Source organism: Hippocampus zosterae, chromosome 5, assembly GCF_025434085.1.
Source record: "Hippocampus zosterae strain Florida chromosome 5, ASM2543408v3, whole genome shotgun sequence".
In the NCBI taxonomy this organism is placed as follows: domain Eukaryota; kingdom Metazoa; phylum Chordata; class Actinopteri; order Syngnathiformes; family Syngnathidae; genus Hippocampus; species Hippocampus zosterae.
In genome coordinates this window covers 17,837,499-17,861,385 of record NC_067455.1, presented here as the reverse complement: position 1 = coordinate 17,861,385, position 23,887 = coordinate 17,837,499, and the positions used below count along the sequence as shown (strand labels likewise).

Below are 23,887 nucleotides of genomic sequence, written 5' to 3'. Positions count from 1 at the left end.
CTCATTATTAGTGTGTGTTGTGATATTTTTTCTTTTTGTTAGACTTGTTAGGCTGCAGCTTTTATTTGCTTGTACGCTTACGCCAACATGAGCCAAGAGCTAATTGGTTGGCTTTCAAGGCACTGCCTTTTCCAGTAGAACTCATAAGTGCACGTGAAATCACACATTAGAAAATACCATTGGCTGGGAGTTACAATACATAAGATGGATGTGTGTAAACAGTCTCGTTTGTGCATGCAGGCGATCTCCTATAAATCTTTGGGAAATTACCATCCGTCCAACGACTTTGTGGATCGCAGGTGGGCTTCTCCCAGCTGACTGCTTGGTCAAGACTTCAGTGAACGCTTTAGGATTTGAAATGTCTAGATCAGGGGTGCCCATTAGGTAGATCCTGATCTACCGGTAGATCTAAGACAGGTCCCAAGTAGATCCGAGGAGTGTCGAGAAGAAAAAAAACAAACAACCATTTGTGTGTCTTTGTACATGTTAATAATATATTTGTTTGTGTTAATGTACACTGTACCCTAATCATCTTATCAGTCTCATTTTCACCCAAAAAACATTTAAAAATAAAATAAAGCAGGTAAATCGTGAATTTACGGTGGCGCGTGATTACGTCACCGGAAGTTGTTAGCTCTCAGCAGTCTGCAATTGCAGCTTGTGATCAGAACTGTTGCGCTCTATCTTTTATCGTCATTATTCTCATTCAGTTTGCTTTGTGTACAATTCACAGAGGGCATGAGCAAAGAATAGGATTCTAGGAGGGCCCAGGGAAGAACTTTAAAACGGTACGTGTGAGCTACAATAGTTAACAGGCTGCAAAAGTGCGTCGCATGCCTCAGTTTCAGGCTCTTTCTCATCGGGGCGTGCGTGTGCGTGTGTGTGCGTGTGTGTGCGTGTGTGTGTGTGTGTGTGTGTGTGTGTGTGTGTGTGTGTGTGTGCATGCGCGCGTGCCGGTAAGGGTAGATCCCGGGAGGTTAGTTGATCGAAAAGTAGATCTTCGATCCAAAAAGTTTGAGCACTCCTGGTCTAGATGTATTTATTCATTCATTTTCCGATCTGACCCTGAACCGGTTGCCAGCCAATCACAGGGCACACACAGATGAACAAACATCCGCACTCACACTCACACCTAGGGAAAATTTGGAGTGTTCAATCCAATCTGCCATGCGTGTTTTTGGAATGTGGGAGGAAACCGGAGTACCCGGAGAAAACCCACGCAGGCGAACATGCAAATTCCACACAGGGAGCCTGGCGCTGGAATTGAACCCGGTACCTCTGCACTGTGCGGTTTTGTGAGAGCTAGGATGGGCAGGATAAGTTTTTCAGTTACTCACACATCACGGGCGAGATCAGAAATAGCCTGCGCACTGGATCGTTGCGACCGTTCGGAATTTGGAGCATTGCTCAAATGTTCCGTTCGGCTATTCAGAATGCAAAAAAATGCAAGAGGCACTCCGACTGTTGACATTGGGCGCCAGTGTTGGCTGCGTTCAGATACTCATGAGAGCGAAGGACGTTCTACCTCTCTGAGCACACCCACTCAGAGAGAAGCGCAGTGGCATCAGAGTGAATTTCCGAACGCGCTTTAGGTTAGAGTTAGTTTGCAGTCCATCTCACTAATAGATCGCTTTGTAATCAAACACACACGCACACATTCCACCCCCAAAAATCCCTCAGTCTTCCGGGTGGGTTAAGAAGAATGGGCGAGTTTGAAAAATGAGCCCGTCCAACTCTTGAAGGAGAATCCGCCGCAGCTCTTAAGGGCAGAAGCCTCAAAATCATGGGCAACAAGAATTGCCCGATAAGAACAAAGGAAAACAGCGAGGTGCGCAAGGAAGGGGATGCAATTACTGTACTATGATTGGACATTGGGGTGCAAATGTGTACCTTTCGGGCAAATTCTTAACATATATTGGATTAACTTCTCGACTGCATACACTATTGTGTATTATACTTTAATTTTGTATTTATTTATTTATTTTAAACAAGAGAATCTCTCAAGTTGTCACGGTCCGTATTTGACAGCGGGGGGGCAGGCGTTCTTGCTTGCCGCCTGCACACCTGCCACCCATTTGTAGGCGATTGCACCTGCTATATTTAGGCGCTCCGGCATTCAACTCACTGCCGGAGTATTCCACGCCATGCCATTGCTATTGCCTATTCCTTCTCGGTTAATACATTGCCTTAAAGACTATTGACAATTCTTGCGTTCCTAGATACCCTCTCATGAGTGATCTTAGTATTTTGCCAAATTTTCTCCTTGCCGTTTTTTTTCCGCAAGTGTTTTCTGTTGCCTCGTTACAATTATTTCCTGGTTCTCTTTTTGACCAGCGTTTTCTGTTGTCCATTTAGACGGGGATTTTGTGTTGCAATAAATATCATTTTTGTGACAAAGTTCCTTTCTGTGCCTGCTATTTCAGTGATCCGCTTATCTCCAGTTTGTTGCGCACGAAGCGATTACTTTGTCGCTTCGGGCACAACGTGACACAAGTAAGTGAGGTCATGAAAATATATTTTTTTCTATACCGAACACACACACACCCTGCTCCCACATATCGGGTACAACGGGTAAAGAGCGGCATCACAGTTAGTTTCAATCATGGTTCGTTCCGTTCGCAATCGGCATTATTTTTGCACAGTTGACACGTTTGTGCGGTCACACTAGGATGTTTGTTTGAACCCAGTAATTTGCGTTACAGCTGGAGTCAATAATGTCGGCACTTCAATTCCGGGTTTGGCCGTTGGGATTTGGAATCCTTTTGCTCGATTTTTTTCGATTTTCGATTTTTTTTTTTTCGGCTAAAAACGCCTTACCATATATGGTCGGGTTTTTTTCGGCCAACAATGACTTACTATACATGGTCGTTTTTTTGGGCTAAAATTGCCTTATAATACATGGTCGTGGTTTTTTTCGGCCAAAATGCCTTACTATACATGGTCATTTTTATGGGCTAAAAATGCCTTACTATACATGGTCATTTTTTTTTCTGCTAAAAACGCCTACTGTACATGGTATTTCTTTCGGCTAAAAAAACCCTACTATACATGGTCGTTTTTTTCGGCTAAAAACACCTTACTATACAGGGTCGGTTTTTCTCGGCCAAAAATGCCTTACTCTTCATGATGGTTTTTTTCGGCTAAAAACGCCTTACGATACAGGGTTGTTTTTTTGGTGCTAAAAACGCCTTCCTATACGTGGTCGTTTTGGGCTAAAAACGCCTTACTATACAGTACATAGTCGTTTTTGACGCTAAAAATTCCTTACGATACATGGTAGTTTTTCTGGTGCTAAAAATGCCTTGCTATACATGGTTGTTTTTTTCGGCCAAAAACCCCTTACTATACATGGTCGTTTTTTTCGGCCGAAAATGCCTGACTACACATGCTCGTTTTTTTTTTGGCCAAAAATGCCTTCCTATACATGGTCGTTTTTTTCGGACAAAAATGCCTTATTATACATGGTCCTTTTTTTTCGGCCAAAAATGCCTGACTATACATGGATCCTTTTTTTTTCGGCCAAAAATGCCTGACTATACATGGATGCTTTTTTTTCGGCCAAAAATGCCTGACTATACACGGTCGGTTTTTTTTCCTCCAAAAATGCCTGACTATACATGGTCGGTTTTTTTTCGGCCAAAAATGCCTGACTATACATGGTCGGTTTTTTTTTCGGACAAAAACGCCTTACTATACATGCTCGTTTTTTTCGGCCAAAAATGCCTTTCTATACATGGTCGTTTTGTTTCGGCCAAAAACGCCTTACTATACATGGTCGTTTTTTTTCGGCCGAAAATGCCTTACTATACATGGTCGTTTTTTTCGGCCAAAAATGGCTTACTATTCATCGTCGTTTTTGACGCTAAAAATTCCTTACGATACATGGTCGTTTCTTTGGGGCAAAAAATGCCTTACTATACAGGGTCCGTTTTTTTTTCGGCGAAAAATGCCTGACTACACATGCTCGGTTTTTTTTGGCCAAAAATGCCTTCCTATACATGGTCTTTTTTTTCGGCCAAAAATGCCTTACTATACATGGTCCTTTTTTTCGGCCAAAAATGCCTTCCTATTCATGGTTGGGTTTTTTTCGGCCAAAAATGCCTGACTATACATTCATTCATTCATTCATTCATCTTCCGAGCCGCTTGATCCCCACTAGGGTCGCGGGGGGTGCTGGAGCCTATCCCAGCTGTCTCCGGGCAGTAGGCGGGGGACACCCTGAATCGGTTGCCAGCCAATCACAGGGCACACAGAGACGAACAACCATCCACGCTCACACTCACACCTAGGGACAATTTCCAGTGTTCAATCAGCCTGCCACGCATGTTTTTGGAATGTGGGAGGAAACCGGAGCACCCGGAGAAAACCCACGCAGGCCCGGGGAGAACATGCAAACTCCACACAGGGAGGCCGGAGCTGGAATCGAACCCGGAACCTCTGCACTGTGAAGCCGACGTGCTAACCACTGCACTACCGGGCCACCCTTACTATACATGGTCATTTTTTTTTCTGCTAAAAACGCCTACTGTACATGGTATTTCTTTCGGCTAAAAAAACCCTACTATACATGGTCGTTTTTTTCGGCTAAAAACACCTTACTATACAGGGTCGGTTTTTCTCGGCCAAAAATGCCTTACTCTTCATGATGGTTTTTTTCGGCTAAAAACGCCTTACGATACAGGGTTGTTTTTTTGGTGCTAAAAACGCCTTCCTATACGTGGTCGTTTTGGGCTAAAAACGCCTTACTATACAGTACATAGTCGTTTTTGACGCTAAAAATTCCTTACGATACATGGTAGTTTTTCTGGTGCTAAAAATGCCTTGCTATACATGGTTGTTTTTTTCGGCCAAAAACCCCTTACTATACATGGTCGTTTTTTTCGGCCGAAAATGCCTGACTACACATGCTCGTTTTTTTTTTGGCCAAAAATGCCTTCCTATACATGGTCGTTTTTTTCGGACAAAAATGCCTTATTATACATGGTCCTTTTTTTTCGGCCAAAAATGCCTGACTATACATGGATCCTTTTTTTTTCGGCCAAAAATGCCTGACTATACATGGATGCTTTTTTTTCGGCCAAAAATGCCTGACTATACACGGTCGGTTTTTTTCCTCCAAAAATGCCTGACTATACATGGTCGGTTTTTTTTCGGCCAAAAATGCCTGACTATACATGGTCGGTTTTTTTTTCGGACAAAAACGCCTTACTATACATGCTCGTTTTTTTCGGCCAAAAATGCCTTTCTATACATGGTCGTTTTGTTTCGGCCAAAAACGCCTTACTATACATGGTCGTTTTTTTTCGGCCGAAAATGCCTTACTATACATGGTCGTTTTTTTCGGCTAAAAACGCCTTACGATACAGGGTTGTTTTTTTGGTGCTAAAAACGCCTTCCTATACGTGGTCGTTTTGGGCTAAAAACGCCTTACTATACAGTACATAGTCGTTTTTGACGCTAAAAATTCCTTACGATACATGGTAGTTTTTCTGGTGCTAAAAATGCCTTGCTATACATGGTTGTTTTTTTCGGCCAAAAACCCCTTACTATACATGGTCGTTTTTTTCGGCCGAAAATGCCTGACTACACATGCTCGTTTTTTTTTTGGCCAAAAATGCCTTCCTATACATGGTCGTTTTTTTCGGACAAAAATGCCTTATTATACATGGTCCTTTTTTTTCGGCCAAAAATGCCTGACTATACATGGATCCTTTTTTTTTCGGCCAAAAATGCCTGACTATACATGGATGCTTTTTTTTCGGCCAAAAATGCCTGACTATACACGGTCGTTTTTTTTTCCTCCAAAGATGCCTGACTATACATGGTCGTTTTTTTTTCGGCCAAAAATGCCTGACTATACATGGTCGGTTTTTTTTTCGGACAAAAACGCCTTACTATACATGCTCGTTTTTTTCGGCCAAAAATGCCTTTCTATACATGGTCGTTTTGTTTCGGCCAAAAACGCCTTACTATACATGGTCGTTTTTTTTCGGCCGAAAATGCCTTACTATACATGGTCGTTTTTTTCGGCCAAAAATAGCTTACTATTCATCGTCGTTTTTGACGCTAAAAATTCCTTACGATACATGGTCGTTTCTTTGGGGCAAAAAATGCCTTACTATACAGGGTCCGGTTTTTTTTCGGCGAAAAATGCCTGACTACACATGCTCAGTTTTTTTTGGCCAAAAATGCCTTCCTATACATGGTCTTTTTTTTTCGGCCAAAAATGCCTTACTATACATGGTCCTTTTTTTCGGCCAAAAATGCCTTCCTATTCATGGTTGGGTTTTTTTCGGCCAAAAATGCCTGACTGTACATGGTCGTTTTTTTTTCGGCCAAAAATGCCTGACTATACATGGATCCTTTTTTTTTTGGGCCAAAAATGCCTGACTATGCATGGTCGTTTTTTTTTTGGCCAAAAATGCCTGACTATACATGGTCGTTTTTTTTCGGCCAAAAATGCCTGACTATACATGGTCGTTTTTTTTCGGCCAAAAATGCCTGACTATACATGGTCGGGTTTTTTTTCGGCCAAAAATGCCTTCCTATACGTGGTCGTTTTTTTTTTTTCAGACAAAAAGGCCTTACTATACATGGTCGTTTTTTTGGGGCTAAAAATGCGTTACTATACATGGTCGTTTTTTTTTTTCAGCCAAAAATGCCTTACTATACATGGTCGTTTTTTTCGACTAAAAACGGCTTACTATATACATGGTAATTTTTTTTGGCTAAAAATGTCTTGCTATATATACATGGTCGTTCTTTTCGGCTAAAAATACCTTTCTATACATGGTCGGTTTTTTTGGGGCTCAAAATGCCTTTATATACATGGTTGGTTTTTTTCGGCTAAAAACGTCTTACTTCACATGATCGTTTTTTGTTTTTTTTTGGCCAAAAACGCCTTACTATACATGGTCGTTTTTTGGGGCTCAAAATGCCTTTCTATATATGGTCGTTTTTTTTTCAGCTAAAAACGTCTTACTTTACATGGTCGGTTTTTTTTTTTTCCCGGCCAAAAACGCCTTACTATACATGGTCGTTTTTTGGGGCTAAAAACGCCTTTCTGTATATGGCCGTTTTTTTTTTTCAGCTAAAAACGTCTTACTTTACATGGTCTTTTTTTTTTTCGGCCAAAAACGCCTTACTATACATGGTCATTTTTTGGGGCTAAAAACGCCTTACTATATATGGTCGGTTTTTTGGGGCCAAAAACACAACTGTCCTCTTGTGACTTAGATGGCTGATGACATTTCAGTCACAACAGGACATTTCTACTAATTCAAGTGGAAGGGTTGTTGTCATTGGTTGCCAAAGTTTGCCAAAGTTTGGCACCCATTGACAACAACCCTTCCACTTGAATTAGTAGAAATGTCCTGTTGTGATTGAGATGGTCAGATGACATATCCCCTTTCTCCGACAGGAACTGGTGGAGAAGATCGGAGCCAAGAAAGCTGCACAAGAGCAAGAAATGACAACACAGAGAGAATTAAGAGTATCATGACTTTTAATGACTTTGAAACTTAGCTTGTAGCCAACGTGTGCACATTTTTAACATGACGTCTATGATCCACTGGCTAAAGGACACTTTGATTCTCTCCTCTTTCATCTCAAACTGCTTCAAACTACAAAGCGTGTGACGGAAAAGTGGTTAGGATTGCACGACTGTCTGTGTTTTATGTTATGTGTTGTGTTTAGTGTTTTAATTTATGTTAACTGCTTTGTTACAGCTGAATCTGTTGTGAAAGCACCATATAAATCAGCATGTATTGTATTGTTTTGTAATGTGTTGTGTTGATCTTTTTTTTTCCTTTAATAAAAAATGTGTTTTATGCTGTCATTTATACATTCGAGTGTAACACTGGGCTGGCTCCGTGGCCCACTGGTTAGTGCGTTGGAGTGCGAATGCAGAGGTCCAGGGTTCAAATCCAGCTCTGGCCTGTCGCGCTTGCGTGTTCTCTTCTTGCTGACATGGGTGTTGTCCGTCCACCCTCCCATCCATTTTCTCATCCCCGTGTCCTCACAAGGGTCGGGTCGAGGGGGTGAGCTGGAGCCCCCCCCCCCCCCCCCCCCGTCTTCGGGCCATCGGCAGAGGGGAGGGGGCACCGTTTTTTTGGGCGTTTTTTCGGATAAAAATGCCTTACTCTACATGGTCGGGTTTTTTTCGGATAAAAACGCCTTACTATACATGGTCATTTTTTGGGGGCTAAAAACGCCTTGGTCATTTTTTTTCGGCCAAAAACTCCTTACTATTCATCGTCGGGGTTTTTTTCGGCTAAAAATGCCTTACTATATATACATGGTCGTTTTTTTTCGGCCAAAAATGCCTTACTATACATGGTCGTTATTGACGCTAAAAATTCCTTACGATACATGGTAGTTTTTTTGGGCTTAAAACGCCTTACAATACATGGTTGTTCTTTGGGGCTAAAAATGCCGTACTATACATGGTCATTTTTTCGGCTAAAAACGCCGTGCTGTACATGGTCATTTTTTTGGGGCTAAAAACGCCTTGGTCATTTTTTTTCGGCCAAAAACTCCTTACTATACATCGTCGGGTTTTTTTCGGCTAAAAATGCCTTACTATATATATATATATATATACATGGTCGTTTTTGGGGGGTTAAAAACGCCTTACTATATATACATGGTCATTTTTTTCGGCCAAAAATGCCTTACTATACATGGTCGTTTTTTACGCTAAAAATTCCTTACGATACATGGTCGTTTTTTGGGGGGGCTAAAAATGCCTTACTATACATGGTCGTTTTTTCAGCTAAAAACGGCTTATACATTGTCGGTTTTTTTTCGGCCAAAAATGCCTTACTATACATGGCCATTTTTTGGGGCTAAAAACGCCTTACTATACATGGTCGTTTTTTGGGGCTAAAAATGCCTTGCAATACATGGTCATTTTTTTGTTTAAAAATGCCTTACTATACATGGGCGTTCTTTTCAGCCAAAAATGACGCTAAAAATTCCTTACGATACATGGTCGTTTTTTTTGGCGAAAAATGCCTTACTATTCATGGTCGTTTTTTTTATATAATTAAAAACGCCTTACTATACATGGTCTGGGGTTTTTTCGTTTAAAAACGCCTTACTGTACATGGTTGTTGTTTTTTCCGGCTAAAAACGCCTTACTACACATGGTCATGATTTTTGGCTAAAACTGCTGACTATATACTGTACATGGTCGTTTTTTTCGTCGAAAAAAAAAGCCTTCCTATACTTGACCTGGGACTTGGTAATGTAGTGACTCAATTTTGACTTGAACTACATTGTTTGACAAGTCATCTTGTCGAGTCATAGTTGAAATCTGCATTTCAATACCCACGTGTCCCTTTAATGACGGACTCTAGAATGGAGTTTCATTAGAACCCCCCCACCATCCAAAGTTTCTAGTACTGCTGTCTTTTCAGTCAATGTGCTGAGTTAGTTAAAGAAGCTTTTCTTTTTCTTCTCCAAAACACACCAAATATGCTGATTTGTTCTCTGTAATATGCAGCCTTGTGAAGGTCAGATCCAGGCTACATTAAAAATCAAGGTTTTTCTTAGTCAGTGTTTTTGTTAAACAGACTCAGGCATAGATCCTCTTGCGCCAGAAGCAAATGACTCGCTCTGCCCTCTAAAGTAATGATATGCATACAGCATATGTCTCGGTATATAATTCAACAGCAAGACAGACTTATTTATAGACAGACCCCATCCGGCAACTTGTCATAATGTTTCACAGGAGTGAAACAAAGTTTATGTTCAAAGTATTTGCACTCACTTGTCTGCAGAGAGGTGGGCTGGGCCCCGCCTTCTGTCCGCTCTGTAACCTTCTGCAGCAAATAAATAAATAAATGACTAAATAAAATGCTGCGAGGAGCACAACAACTTAGATGTTGTTCACATTCATCCCCCGCTTGCCCTTTCTCAAATGTGACACAAACAAATCCTTTGAGTTGCAGATTGGCTGCAGTACCTGTAGCTTGAGGGAAATTCATGCTTTGTTCGTCATGTCCAAAGGAAAAAAAACTCTTTGTTGAAATATTCTCCAAGGAAATGAAAGGGAATATAGTTATAATCAAACCATCTCCCTTATAAAACCCTATGGGACCCTTTTGTGAACATTTCACCATTTTTACATTGATTGATACAAGTAATCTAGAGAATGCAAATTTTGAGAAAGTATCGGTAAGTAAAACAGTTTTAACGAAGGCATGGTCTCCTGGCCTGGGTTTCACCCCAGTCGTCATAGTGCCATCCTGACACTTGAGTCATGTTCGGACTAGGGACTCAGACCCGAGGGACACGGACTGTCCTGACTCCACATTCCCTCATGGCACTCCAGCAGCGCCTTGTCCTATTTGTCATTCCCCCACTAGGGCTACAGGTTCTTGTGTTGGGAGTGGCGGGGGGCACTGGACTGTATAAACAGATCAACATTAGTTTGGACGGCAAAGGTCATTGTAACGCTTGCTCTCTTCCACACGAATGCAGAGCCACATGAAGGAACTCTCACACTTTCAACCTGGACAGGACAAGGATGCCATGAAGAGGACGAGGAGATAAAAGGGTCAGTCTCAGATCCCTGTTCATGGACACAGAGAAAGACTATTTGAGGTAGCGAGACATAATGAACAAAACCTTTGAGTATTGCGGCAGAAACGGGGAAAAAAGAGATTTGAGGAATAGAATAGGTGGAAATATGGAGGAAGCCACAAACAAAGGATGTGTCCAGCATCAGGCAAGCAGTGTCAGAACCACTTCTTCAAACACTGTAAAGCAGACATTTTTCAGAAAAATAAGGTTTACGATGGCTCCTGGTAGCCTCCCTGGTCAGGTGTTGTGTGCATGTCCCACCGGCAGGAGGCCCCGGGGACAACCCGGGACGGTCTCTCCCAGCCGGCCTGGGAACGCCTCGGGATCCCCTGGGAAGAGCTGGAAGAAGTAACTGGAGAGAGTAACAAATCCGGCCCGCGGTCGATTTTCATCCGGCCCTCGGCCCCTGTCATAAAATCAGTGCCGTCTGGCCCGCAGGTTGGGCGCAATGGAACACGTGTTGCATTGACTGAGGTCTCGTAGACTGGGGAGTGATGTTTCATAGAGTACTGCTTCCCTCTAGTGGCTAAATGAGTAATAGCATTCACTAAATGAGTAATAGCATTTAGACACTAGAGGGCAGTAGCACTCTACGAGACATCACTCACGAGTTAACAAGACATCATTCCGTGTTTATATTGACTGATATGTCATATTTCAAATGATCCTTGCAGTTGTGGATATGTGTATTGCTTGTTCATTTCCCTGTTGTTCGAGTCAAAGGTTTTGTGACTATTGAAAAGTCATGGTGATACATTTTATGTTTCAAATCAATCAATTTGCACTCGGGAGACTTCTGTTTAAGAAAAAGTCAAGTGAATAAGCAGTTGCATGTGATATACATGTTTCAAATGAACCAAAAGAAATTCTTAAGATTGTTGAAATTAAAATAAAAATGGAAATGTGAAACAGACTGGCTTACTAAAATTTGTTCAACAATATTGTTGTTCAATGTATAGAATGTCAGCCAAGGTCGGCCCCCCGACATTTTACCACATAAAATCTGGCCCCCTTGGCAAAAAGTTTGGACACCCCTGGGTTAGAGCGTCGACCACACAGCGCAGATCCCGGCTGCGGCTTTCCTGTGTGGAGCTTGCATGTTCTCCACGTGCCTGTGTGGGTTTTCTCCGGGTACTCTGGTTCAATCCCACATTCCAAAAACATGCATGGCAGACGGATTGAACACTCGAAATTGTCCCTAGGTGTGAGTGTGAGTGCGAGTGCGGATGTTTGTTCATCTGTGTGAACGGATGGTTTTCCGTCTGTGTGTGCACTGCGATTGGCTGGCAACCGGTTCAGGGTGTCCCCCGCCTACTGCTCGAAGACGTTTGGGATAGGCTCCAGCACCCTCCGCGACCCTTGTGAGGATAAAGCAGTTCAGAAAATGGATGGATGAAGTTGAGGAGGGGTCCGTGATGAGTGACTTGCGTTATGATGAGGATAAAAATGAAGAGGAATGGAAAGTGCAACGATTTCATTTCATTTGCCGTGGAATAGCCCAAAAGAAAACCGAGAGCCTGTTTGGAAAAGTACGAATTAGCAGAGAAAATTGTTGCCACCTCTCTAGCAAATGCAATGGATTCTGGCAAATGAAACTTGAGGAGTTTGATGGACGTCATCTGACTTTTCTTGTTGAATTTTACTTGGTGGCAAAACCCGAACTAGCAACCATAGCAGTTAGATGTTTGTTGTAGTAGTCCCTTAATGAAATGCACATTCATTTTCATGTCATGCAATTTCCTTTTTTTCCTGTTTAAATAAAGCTGAAGTCAAAATCAGACACTGTTCATTTATGTTTTTGTATGAACCCTCTCCAAATGAGCGAGAGACCAAATACTATCCCCCCAAACCCCCACGTGTATATTTGCTACTTAAAAATACAATGAATCACCTGATTTTCATTCATCTTTAGTCTCACTAGTTGTACAGTACAGAAGAGGTGGTCATTCTCGTAAATTATCTTTAAAAAAAAAAATCTTTTTTTTTAAGTGTTTTCTCACCTCATGACCAAAGACACAGGGTGATGCTGAGCCTTTCCAAAGGCTTTGAGGGTCTTGTACATGTTGCAGAGTTTAAGCTTGGCAACAACGAGAAGGATTTTCACGTGTCATTTTCAGGGTGCCATATCTTTATTTCATCCTTATACATTACAAAAAGTTAAAGCTCCCATCGCTTGAGCCGCTGTAAACACAGACGGAGGGGCCACAGCCAGAAGGAAGCCGTGCCGGGAGTTTACCAAGCCGTTGCATGGTGTCCACTAGGGACCGGACTGTCGCACGTGTGGCACACGCAGGACAGGAATCTGACTAATCCGTAGACAACATAGAGAGAGCAGGCTGTGAGAGGTGACATTTTCAGGACAAATGCATCTGGCTCAATTCCCTCCAGTCTCAGAGGTGGCCCCAAATCACTGATTATTTCAGACCTTAATTGGATCATTTATTGAGGCACCACCTGCAACGCTTCCTAATCATTTTTCTTCCGAAAAAATGCTTTCCCCTCAGATACTCGGTCTTTGGTTTCCTGTAGCTTCTCTGACAGCTTGTCCTTAGTCTCTTCCACTTTCTCTGAGAAGCGTTCTTTTGTTTCCTCCATTTTCTCGGAGAACCTCTCCTTTGTCTCCTCCATTTTTTCAGAAATTTTCTCTTTTGTCTCCTCCATCTTGTCTTGGAAGTACTCTTTGACTGGCGGCGGTGTGGATAAGTAGCCGTGCTTTCGGAGGTATTGAACAGACAGAGAAGTGCCGCCCAGAGTCACCGCGTATCTGGCGGGAGTGGCGATCTGGAAAAGCGGAAGACGCAGACTTTTCAGCAGATAAACACGATGCTGCCCATTCGTGCGGCATTCCGTTCGGTTTGAAAGCTGGAGGACAAATTCGGGAATGTTCACTTTTTTAATGGCTTGTATCCAAAGAGTTTGGTATCTGGAGTGCCCGCCCAGGCATCAAGTGTGAAATGTATCGACCAAGTCATTGTTAGCTGAAGGCATAGCTTACTGCACGCATAACTGCTGATGTGAACGAATGTCTTCTGCTCTTCTCCATGTCGAAGTGAAGTACCGTAGTACAATGCAAGCAACAGAGAGTTTGAGGGAGCTGGATATTTTTTTAAATGGCTCGTGAAAATTCTGATTGGCTGGTAACTTAAGAGAGCTGCGAGCAACATTGGCAGGTGATCAACAAAGTTAATTTCAAACTCACGTTAACCACAATGAGACTCGAATGACAGTGTTCAAAACTCGCCGCGCATTCTATGGACAGCAAAACCTCCAGGACTGATTGTCATGAAAAATGACAAACTAACCCCTTAGGCCTAACCCCATAGAATGAATTAATGAACGACTTTACCTTGTACATGGCGTAAGCAGTCAGAGCGTAACCACTCGAAGATTCTCTCAATAGTCCAACAAGTGATTCTGGCACATTAATCATCTCCAGGAATTGGACAACATTTACACCTCTGGGGAAAAATAATTCAAGATTGAAAGTTAGTTGCGAGTGCCATTTCAAAAAGTTTCTACACTTTTGTTTTCATAATTATGGTACACACAAGTGCAGCAATGATACTCCTTTTGGCAAAATTATTCCTTTGCCAAGCATCATCCCAAAACATACAGTAGTGAGAACAAGTCTACACATCCCTGTTCAATTTCCAGGATTTTGTGATCTGGACAACTAAGTAGCTAAACATCGCATCGCATCGCAACGCAACACATCGCAACATAACATAACATAACATAACATAACATAACGCAGCATAACATAACATAACATAAAATAATGATCAAACACCAAAATCATAGCTTCTCCTGTGTACAGCCCTCATCAGATCACCCAACAGATATCCGATTTGATTCAGGTCTGGACTTTGGCTGGGTCACGACCAAACCATCATCTTCTTCTGGAAAATCCATTCTTTTATTGAATTGGATGTGTGCTTTGGGGCATTGTCATGCAAAAATATATCCCGAAGGTTCCTCTTCATCATCAGCTTGCTAGCAGAAGGCTGAAGGTTTTTATGCCAACACTGACTGATATTTGGGACTGTTCATTTATCCCATTACCTTGACTAAAGCTCCAGTTCCGGCTGAGGAAAAAGAGCCCCACACGAGGCTGTCAGCAGGGAGACTTCAAGAGGTTTTTATTTTCTTTTCCCAAAGTAGCCAGGTTTAAATGTTTTTTTTGTAAGACAAGGCTTTCAGCCTCCTTACGCCATAGCCCAGACTTACGGCAAAGACGGGTGATTGTTGTCGCGTGGACTAAAAAGCCAGTACTTGCCAGAGATTTCTGCAACTGCTTCATTGTTGCTGTCAGCCTCTTGGCAGAATCCCAGACCAGTTTTAATCTCATCTTTTCATTGGGGCGGGGCATCCAGAAAGAAGCTTTCTGCCTGTGTGTCTGAACTTTATGTGGGGTTAATTGGAGTCATTTTAAATGGTGGGAGGTGTGTACCAATTCCCATTTTTGCACCATTTTGGATGTCGTCGGTTAATTCTGAACACAGCCACAACCCGTTATAAAAGGCTGTGCAAAATTATTATTTTTACTTCTCTCAATGTTTTTTTTAAATTAATTGACGTGCACAGGTTATAGCCTGTGCAAGGCTGATGGGCTCAGTTTTTGATATCACATAACCGTGGCATCTGAATAGGGGTGTGTGTATCTTTTATCTCCACTGTAAGTATCCAAGGCTTTCGGCACTTGGTTAATTAAGTAACTGGCTCATCTTTTCATTATTTCTCAGTCAGTGAGGAGTTTATTTCTTCACTCTTTCAAACTGAATAAGCGTGAAGCCGTCTTCTCAAGTGAAAGTAAGTTGGATAGACATTTCTGGTGGACAAAGGAGGTTTACAAAAATTTAATAGAATAAAATCTGTTTCCATCGGTTGGTTGTTTAGCTTGTCTGGCAGAATACCAAAAGTATTTCAGAAAAAAGTTGAAATAAAATGTAAAAAATAGAGATTTTCTTTAATTTGCCCGTCACAAATTGGAAAGAGCAGACAAATACGTGATTTACTTCCAAGAACAAGAACAACTGTGCCATATGTAACCACAACAAACCGCCAAGAAGTGGGCTTTCTGTTTGAGTGATGGAAGGTCCATTTTGCTAAAAAAAAAATGAAGACAAACTTCAAAAGAATGACAGATTAAGCACTGATGGAAGTCCGTTTTGCTGACAAACAACGGAAACATGGCTGTGCTGCTGAAGAATGACGCAACAGCAAAATTTATTGAGGCACCCACCTGCCTCAAAACTGCCGTCTAGTTTTGGGTGAGGATCAAAGGGCAGAGCAAAAAAAAAAAAAAACTGACGGTCGCCAAAACATATTGGTTGAAACAACAATGCATGCCTCAAAAACGGGGGTGATTACTCGAGTAATCATTGGAATAATAAAATAATAGGATAACGGATTTGAAAATGATTGTGACCGCCCTACTCTGACGTGTTACCCCACCCCACCATTGATTAAAATTGAGTGAAACCTCTTGGAACATGCCTGATTTTTTTTTAAACCGTAAACTGTTCCATACACGTTCTACTTACTTCATAGCAGCATAGTAGAAGGTTCCAAACCAAAATGAGGACGTGACCAGATGCACAGGGATCATCACCTTCCCATACTGTTTGAAGGTCTTCTTGAATCTCTGAGCAAGACCAATGGACTTGTCCTGCAAAGGGTCCACCTCTTCAACACCGGGCCCATCATTGTCTCGCTGATCTGTTGGTGTCTGAGGTGAAGAAATGGACGTTTCTCTCCCTGGTGGCTGATGTTTGAGCTGATTGGCTGCCATGCTGGACGATGACGTGGAGAACCAGTGCCAGCCTGCGGGGTGCGGAGGGGAAAGGCGGAAGGCGCACCTGCATAACGACTGTGGTGGGTCGCGGGCAGCAACAGCCGGCAGTAATTGACGCACCGCTTCCATCTTTCGCAGGGTGCCACGAGTGATGTACTGCATTATCATCATCTTCTGCCTTTTCTGTGGCTGTCACCGTCACCCACACACTGTGAGCAAAGAAGGAGGAGAGCACACGAAACATTTTGAAGTGATGAAGGAAACATTCATTGTGTTTTGGCTTATCACCTTTTAAAAAATGTTGCGATGATGCCTTGGTATCACATTTTTAAACAGCTATGTGTTTTAAAAGCAGAATGTGTCTTTAATTACTTTACTTTTGTTTCAAGCAATAACAAAAATAAAACACTTGTGGCTGGCAACGAGCCAAGGTCAGCTGCGATACATTCCTGATCTTCCTTTTCTTCTTTCTTGCATTGCAGTGGTATTTAAACGGGACTTGGTTTTGGCAGATACTCAAAACTAAGTGATGGACTCGAATGCAAAAAAGGGTTGGTATATCCCAGTGATCGGCTATCATTATTATAATTATTTTATTTTATTTTTTTACTTACTGATCGTCCCCGAAAATCCTGACTGTGTAAAGCCTATAACAAAGTACCGGTAATAATTTAGATTTCATGACTACATTACTCTGTGCCCAAAATCTTGATGACAGTCTGGAATGTTTTTAATTTGGGTCTCTGCAGTCCGTGAGGACTTAAGCTACCAAGGAAATCGTTTATTAGCTAGCTGTCTTTTTCTGAACATCTGTGAGCAAGGTGTTCTTAATATCCTACTTTACACAATACAGTGCTAACACCACGCCTCTCTGCCCATGTCTTGGCAGATAGGCTTGGCAAACAGCCCACATTTTCAACCTAAAACTAGATTACACAGTTTGGAACAGTCAAAGCCAAACAGTAAGCAGAGATGGAATTTAATGAAAGCATGTTATGAATTCATTCACATGGTATATATGGGCGGCCCGGTAGTCCTTTGGTTAGCACGTTGGCTTCACAGTGCAGAGGTACCGGGTTCGATTCCAGCTCCGGCCTCCCTGTGTGGAGTTTGCATGTTCTCCCCAGGCTTGCGTGGGTTTTCTCCGGGTGCTCCGGTTTCCTCCCACATTCCAAAAACATGCGTGGCAGGCTGATTGAACACTCTAAATTGTCCCTAGGTGTGAGTGTGAGTGCGAATGGTTGTTCGTTTCTGTGTGCCCTGCTGGCAACCGATTCAGGTTGTCCCCTGCCGACTGCCCGAAGACAGCTGGGATAGGCTCCAGCAACCCCCGCGACCCTAGTGAGGATCAAGCGGCTCGGAAGATGAATGAATGACATGGTAAATATATCTGTCAGTGGCAGCAAATAAATTAATAATCCTAGCAATCATTAAGTGTGCTGGTAAAATATTCATCCTGTTGCACAGCACAAGTACTGGTACATACAGTACGTATAGGTTATATTTGTGTTCCTCTCATGTAGCTTTATGTGGCAACCTCTGACAGTGCCATAAAATACAGTATTTGGGAAGGTTTGAATTATATATAACAATAACTGTTTATTTTAAATGACAAATGTTTCTGTTGGACATTTTGAGATTAACTGCAGGTAAAAAGGTTGTATATATGGCAGACTAAAGATCAAAACAAAACAGTCTGATGTTAAAAACTATGCCAAAAGTTGACATTTTGTCTCATTTGTTATACAACTAAGAGATTATTATTAAGTCACACTCTCATTATGCACGCACAGCCAGAAACAAAACAAACCACCATTGGGTGAACTTCCAATTTTTACAGTGATTAGAAGAGTTGGTGAAGACTGTTTGTTTCGCCTTTATGAAGCTGCATGCGTCTGTTGTATTCCGTTTTCCTTCAGCTAACCAAACACACGCAGACCACTCAAGTCATGTTATTGCAATCATATCCAGCTCAGCAGTGTGACTTAGCATTTTAGTTACAGCTTCCAACCGGAAATGACATAACTAGTGTCTGCTACCTTTACATACCAATAGGAGTTGACATTGGTCAGCTTGTGTTTGGAGGACAAGTGAAGGGGTCCTTTAACTTCTCAAATGAATAAAAGGCAGCTCAAAACTCAAGTGTTTAGGCGCTGTTTGTTACTAGTCCAGACACTCTCGCGTGGGGAGGATTATTCTCACGGCGAAATCTCAAAAGTAGTGCTGCCAACTTCGGGTTTTGGCTCTTGGTTAGCGCTTAGCTAGCCACTACAGTATTTGGCGATGGAACGGAAGAGATGTCAACATGTATACAACATGAAATTTAGAAAAAGAGCAGAGCTCACTTACGATTTAAGTTACGCGTTGAGGGATGCGAATAGCGCTAATCTTGAAACCTGAAAGCCATGCCAGTCTGCCCAGGCACTGTGGCGGTCAAGGACCACATTTCTGAAGCAAAGGAGAGTGCACGGCGCACATGTACGTAGCACAACACGATGTGTATCATGGGTAACGTAGTTCTCACAGGCCGCAAACGCATATGTTTTCAAACGCGTGCGAACAGACTCAAAACTCACGCGAAACAAACTATTTGTCCTATTAATTAGATTACTATTGACGGACATATTGTGCTACCCAGGAGCTCGCTGAGCGTTTACTTATTGTCGTTCCCCCAAAGTCCTCATTTTAAAATGGCCTCTAGGTGACAGTATAACCTAATGTATGCGTATAGCCGCATACTGAACAGTAGTGTTTTTGGCTGCTTTACGAAAATCTTATTTTGTTTTGGATGTACATTTATTTTAAATTTCTTGAGTGTTGGATTACATGACATACATTTTAATATAGTATGATTGTTATTATTGTTGTTATTTTTGTGTTTATTATAAATACTTAAAAGTAATAAATAGTAATCGGTCACGTATAATAATTATCTATATATATATTGCGCGTCGTCCCGCACGCGGTCTGTCCTTCCGTCTGTCCCTTTTCAAAACGTACCTACTTCACCGCGCCGCTGCGCGCCGCCATTGCGCCGCTCAGGCAGTGGCTCACTACGATCGCGCGGGCATCTTAGCGAAAAAATGTTGTCTACCCACAAGCATTGCAATGAAATTGTTAGTTATTTAGTAGAGCTAAACATCTCTTTATTTTCGCGATAAGCAATGAAGATGAACAAAAAGTTGAACCAAGCAACAACACTTTTGTGGGCCGAAGGCCCACCTTACCAGCCTTCTGCAGGAACTAGCTGATGAGCCGCCCGGAGGGCGGCGAACCAGCTAGTATTTTATAAATGTTTGCACTATTTTATCATATTTTCATTCATCCATCCATCCATTTCCTGAACCGCTTAATCCTCACTAGGGTCGCGGGGGGTGCTGGAGCCTATCCCAGCCGTCTTCAGGCAGTAGGCGGGGGACACCCTGGATCAGTTGCCAGCCAATCGCAGGGCACACAGAGACGAACAACCAACCACGCTCACACTCACACCTAGGGACAATTTAGAGTGTTCAATCAGCCTGCCACGCATGTTTTTTGGAATGTGGGAGGAAACCGGAGCACCCGGAGAAAACCCACGGAGGCCCGGGGAGAACATGCAAACTCCACACAGGGAGGCCGGAGCTGGAATCGAACCCGGTACCTCTGCACTGTGAAGCGGACGTGCTAACCACTGGACTACCGGGCTGCCTTATCATATTTTAATGTGTTTATTTTTACTCACAGTATTAATGGTAAATATTTCATTAACAGTTTAGTTTTCTATAACGATTTATGCTTGTCTTTTTTATGCATGAATAAAGATTATTTTACTTAGAATTTTTTTTATTCACTCGCATAACAGTCGGAGTGAATAATTATATTATGCTCAATGTATATTCTTTCCATAAAGATAAAAATGAAAAGAAATGGTCAACCACTTTCGTCCTGATGTACATGCACTATTTCCAGTTTTTTAGTTTTGTTTTGTGTGTTTTTTATGATATCATCAGACAGTTGTCTCTGTGTGAAGTCTACCTACCTTTTATTTCACTCGAGGGGCAAACTGGGAAATTGGCATCCACAAAACTGGACTGTGGATACCTCCAGAAGTGAGTTTGACCCCCACCTTGGTATAACTGCGTGCCTGCACCCACTGACCACCACGCTCATAGGGCAGAGTGAGGTTTATACAGACTAGCTGGCATCAGTTACACAAGCATACCAATGTTAAATGTCTCCAAAAATAACTGTTCATTCTTTGTTAGCTGTTTGTGAAATGTTTTGCTCGCTCACTATGTTTACCCACATTCACACACATTCAATTCAATTCAAATTCAATCCTCCCCTGTCCATATAACATAGGAATGCCATTGTAACCAAATTTACAATGATACAGCTTGTTTACTTTGGATTCGAATGATCCTGAAACAAAATGTAACCAGCGCCAACTGTAGTTACCACATCTGTGTGACAGTACTGCGGTTGAGGTTTTGAATCTGCGCTCCGGCCTATGTGTATTCAGTGTGCATCTTCTCTCCATGTTTGCTGAGTTTCTTTTTCTGGGTCCTTCCGCATCTAAAAAACATGAATATGTTCAACAAAGAGGTGATATTATCCATGTATACAAATATGAGTGTGAATGGATGTTTGTCTATTTGAACCATACGACTGGCTGTTGGCCTGTTCAGAGTGTACCCCGCCTCTTGTTCAAAGTCAGTTGTAAGAAGCTCCAGCTCACCCGCCACCATGCTCATAAACCAACTTATAAATCAAATGTAGGAGGTAAAATAGGTTTTTGATATCTTGTTGTTCATTTTATTTCTGTCACAGACCTTTCTTAAAATGAGAGTCATTATGATCCAAAGTTATCTCAAAGAGGAAAAAAAACCCCACCCCGTTACAAAAAATATTTTTGGCCATCTTGAGGAAAAGAAAAAAAAAGAACTACATCACTTGGCAGAAATAGCATCATCACGCTAATGATGAGCGGTTCGGAAAAAGGATGCATGGATAAAATTGTTAGGTACTTTTGTCCATATCTACAGTATTGCATTATTAATAATTGTTGTTTCTCACCATCAGAAAATGATCAATGCTACATGACCTGACTTTGTGGTTTACGTGGTCGTTTTTTACAGAAACTTTCCAGCAGCTGATGTTACCAGAAAAAAAAAATCTGAAAAAAAACCACACTTGCACAGTGAAGTAATTTCCTGAAAAAAAAGACATAAATGAATTTACCATGCCACATACCATACCATTTTCTACTGGGATCGGGTCGCGGAGTCAGCGGGTTTAGCGGGGAAGTCCACACTTCCCTCTCACCAGCCCCATCTTTCAACTGTCCTGGAAGGGTCCCAAGGCTTTCCCATGCCAGTCGGGAGACATCTCCAGCGTTTCCTAGGTCGTCCTGCCGGTGGGAGATGCCCGATACACCTCATGAGAGAGACGTCCAGGATGCATCCTAATCAGATGCCTGAGCCACCTCATTTGGCTTCTTTCAATGTGGAGAAGCAGCGACTTGACTCTGAGTCCCTCTCGGATGACCGATCTTCTCACCAACATCTCTAAGGGAGATTCCAGACACCCTGCGGAGGAAACCCATTTCACCCGCTTGTATCCGAAATCTTGTTCTTTTGGTCACAACCCACAGCCCGGATCCATAGGTGAGGGCGGGAACGGAGATGAATTTGCAGTATTGGAAATCATGATTTAATCATCCCACAAAAAATATTAATAATTTAACAAAATTGGCATTTCAAATAACGTTTTTTTTCTATGCGCATTCAATATATTTAATATTTATTGTGCGTAAAAATATATGGAAGTTACTAAATATCTTCCAAGAAAAAAACGAATTTGGACTGTAACACCCACAGTAACACTTTAAAAGAAATGATTCTGTTTAAAATATGTAAACACGATTGATAACAGTGTCCATTTATGTTTTTTCTCATTGAGATTCACTGTGAACGCAATTAACTTGCATTGCTGAATATTATAATTTTTGCATACAATCCCCACTGTCTAACTTGACTGCCTCAATAATGTTTACATGTTTTACAAAATTCAAAAACAAACAAACTGAAGTTACGATATCTTTGAGCATTTTATTGAACTGCTGACTCACATATATATAGATAGGTAGATACAGGTAAGTGTGTGTGCGTGTGTGTGTCAATGGTACTCTCATACTGTCCATACAGCATATTATTAATATATTCCATATTTGTGTATGCATGTACAGTCATCTGCCCATGTGAACTGTCAAGGCAAACATCGAATGTGGAGAAAAAAAATTAAAACAGTCCTCCATGAGGTGATTTTCACTGAGTGCATGTAAACTAGGACTTCAAAGTAGAAGTGTAGAAATAAAATGGGTGGGTAAATGGATGAATTAATTTGTGCACAACTCTGAAGAGTTTTATTGTGATTCTCATGGATCAAGTCGTTAACTTAGTAATCATGGCCAGTGGGGAACAAGAAATCTGTACAATGCGTGACCATTGAATGGGCCCCTTTCAGCAGAAGATTTTCATAACGGAAAATATTTGTTGACATAGCTCAAACAGGACTTAAACTGATCAACAGCCGTACAACACAAATTTCTGCATGCACACAATGTGTATAGATCTAAAGTGACATAAAGTTCAATTGAGGCTGGAATTGGTTGTTATTTGTCAGTTGTTGTTTTTTTTCGGTTTAACTATACAGTTATGTATGGTTGAAAGCATACCTTAAAAAGCAAAACTTTGTGCTAGAATGTTGATGATGAGTCCAGGCAGATGCATGCAAACGGCCTGGACCACACGGCATAGGAGTGTGGCTTCCACTGTAGATCTCAAATCAGCTGGAGACAAAGGATTTTCCACGGTGACACAATGTTCCTTGAGCACAAGGCTTCCTTTTAATTCCAAGTGCTCACAAGACACATAGTGAGCGGGTTGGACACGAAAATAGTGTTTTAGATAATACCTTAACGCTCATACAAGTGTAAAATAAGATGGCCGTGGTTAATATCGAGAAGGATAAAAATGAACACAAATGAAACTGGCAAGATGAAATGTGCCACAGAAACACCACATGCATCTCATTTGTTTTCGTTCTGTTTATATGTGACATGCGTAAAAAGAATTAAGATTAAGACACCAACATATGAAGATAGAAGTGAAATGAATGAGGAAAATTGGAGATTCAGAAAATGGATCGAAAAATGGATTATTACAGGACAATTTAAAATATTTATTGAGTAAAAGTAACTCTGCAGCCAGGCTCGACAGGGAACCGTCATTCAAGTCTGGCGGTTCAACAAAGGTGCTTAAAAGTGTCCAGCTTTCATCTTTCATGTAAATCCTCCATTAGGAAATGGTGGCCCGAGAGGGAACATACAGGCATCCGTGGAAGTGCGCAGACTGAAACGTAGTGCGCCTTTGAACCTCCGGGACTCAGCAGCACCCCCCCAGCCTCTCACAGTTTCTGTGTTAGACAGTCAGCAAGCATAAAAAGACTTGAATATAAAGAAAAAAA

General features: G+C 41.8%; 1 protein-coding gene and 1 long non-coding RNA gene across 2 annotated transcripts; both read right to left on the bottom strand.

The window, feature by feature from the left end:
* Positions 1-7,324: 7,324 nt before the first annotated feature.
* On the bottom strand, positions 7,325-7,517 carry LOC127600806 (uncharacterized). The gene is made up of 2 exons (XR_007962423.1): positions 7,458-7,517; positions 7,325-7,423 (listed from the first exon to the last, which is right to left on the bottom strand). It is a non-coding gene; the product is annotated as an uncharacterized LOC127600806 (long non-coding RNA).
* Positions 7,518-12,697: 5,180 nt separating this feature from the next.
* fam210ab (family with sequence similarity 210 member Ab) lies at positions 12,698-18,898 on the bottom strand. The gene is made up of 4 exons (XM_052065603.1): positions 18,731-18,898; positions 16,131-16,590; positions 13,934-14,045; positions 12,698-13,368 (listed from the first exon to the last, which is right to left on the bottom strand). Exons 2-4 carry the CDS (start codon positions 16,550-16,552, stop codon positions 13,054-13,056), a joined length of 849 nt encoding a protein of 282 aa, XP_051921563.1. The 5' UTR covers positions 16,553-16,590; positions 18,731-18,898; the 3' UTR covers positions 12,698-13,053.
* Between the last annotated feature and the right edge of the window lie 4,989 nt (positions 18,899-23,887).

Excerpts from the sequence above, each read along its gene's own strand:
- fam210ab (XM_052065603.1), bottom strand. The coding sequence starts at position 16,552 with ATGATGATAATGCAGTACATCACTCGTGGCACCCTGCGAAAGATGGAA. Across the intron at positions 14,046-16,130 it reads TTCTACTATGCTGCTATGAA|AGGTGTAAATGTTGTCCAAT; the intron begins GTAAGTAGAACG and ends ATTTTTCCCCAG. Across the intron at positions 13,369-13,933 it reads CTGCTTACGCCATGTACAAG|ATCGCCACTCCCGCCAGATA; the intron begins GTAAAGTCGTTC and ends CCGCTTTTCCAG.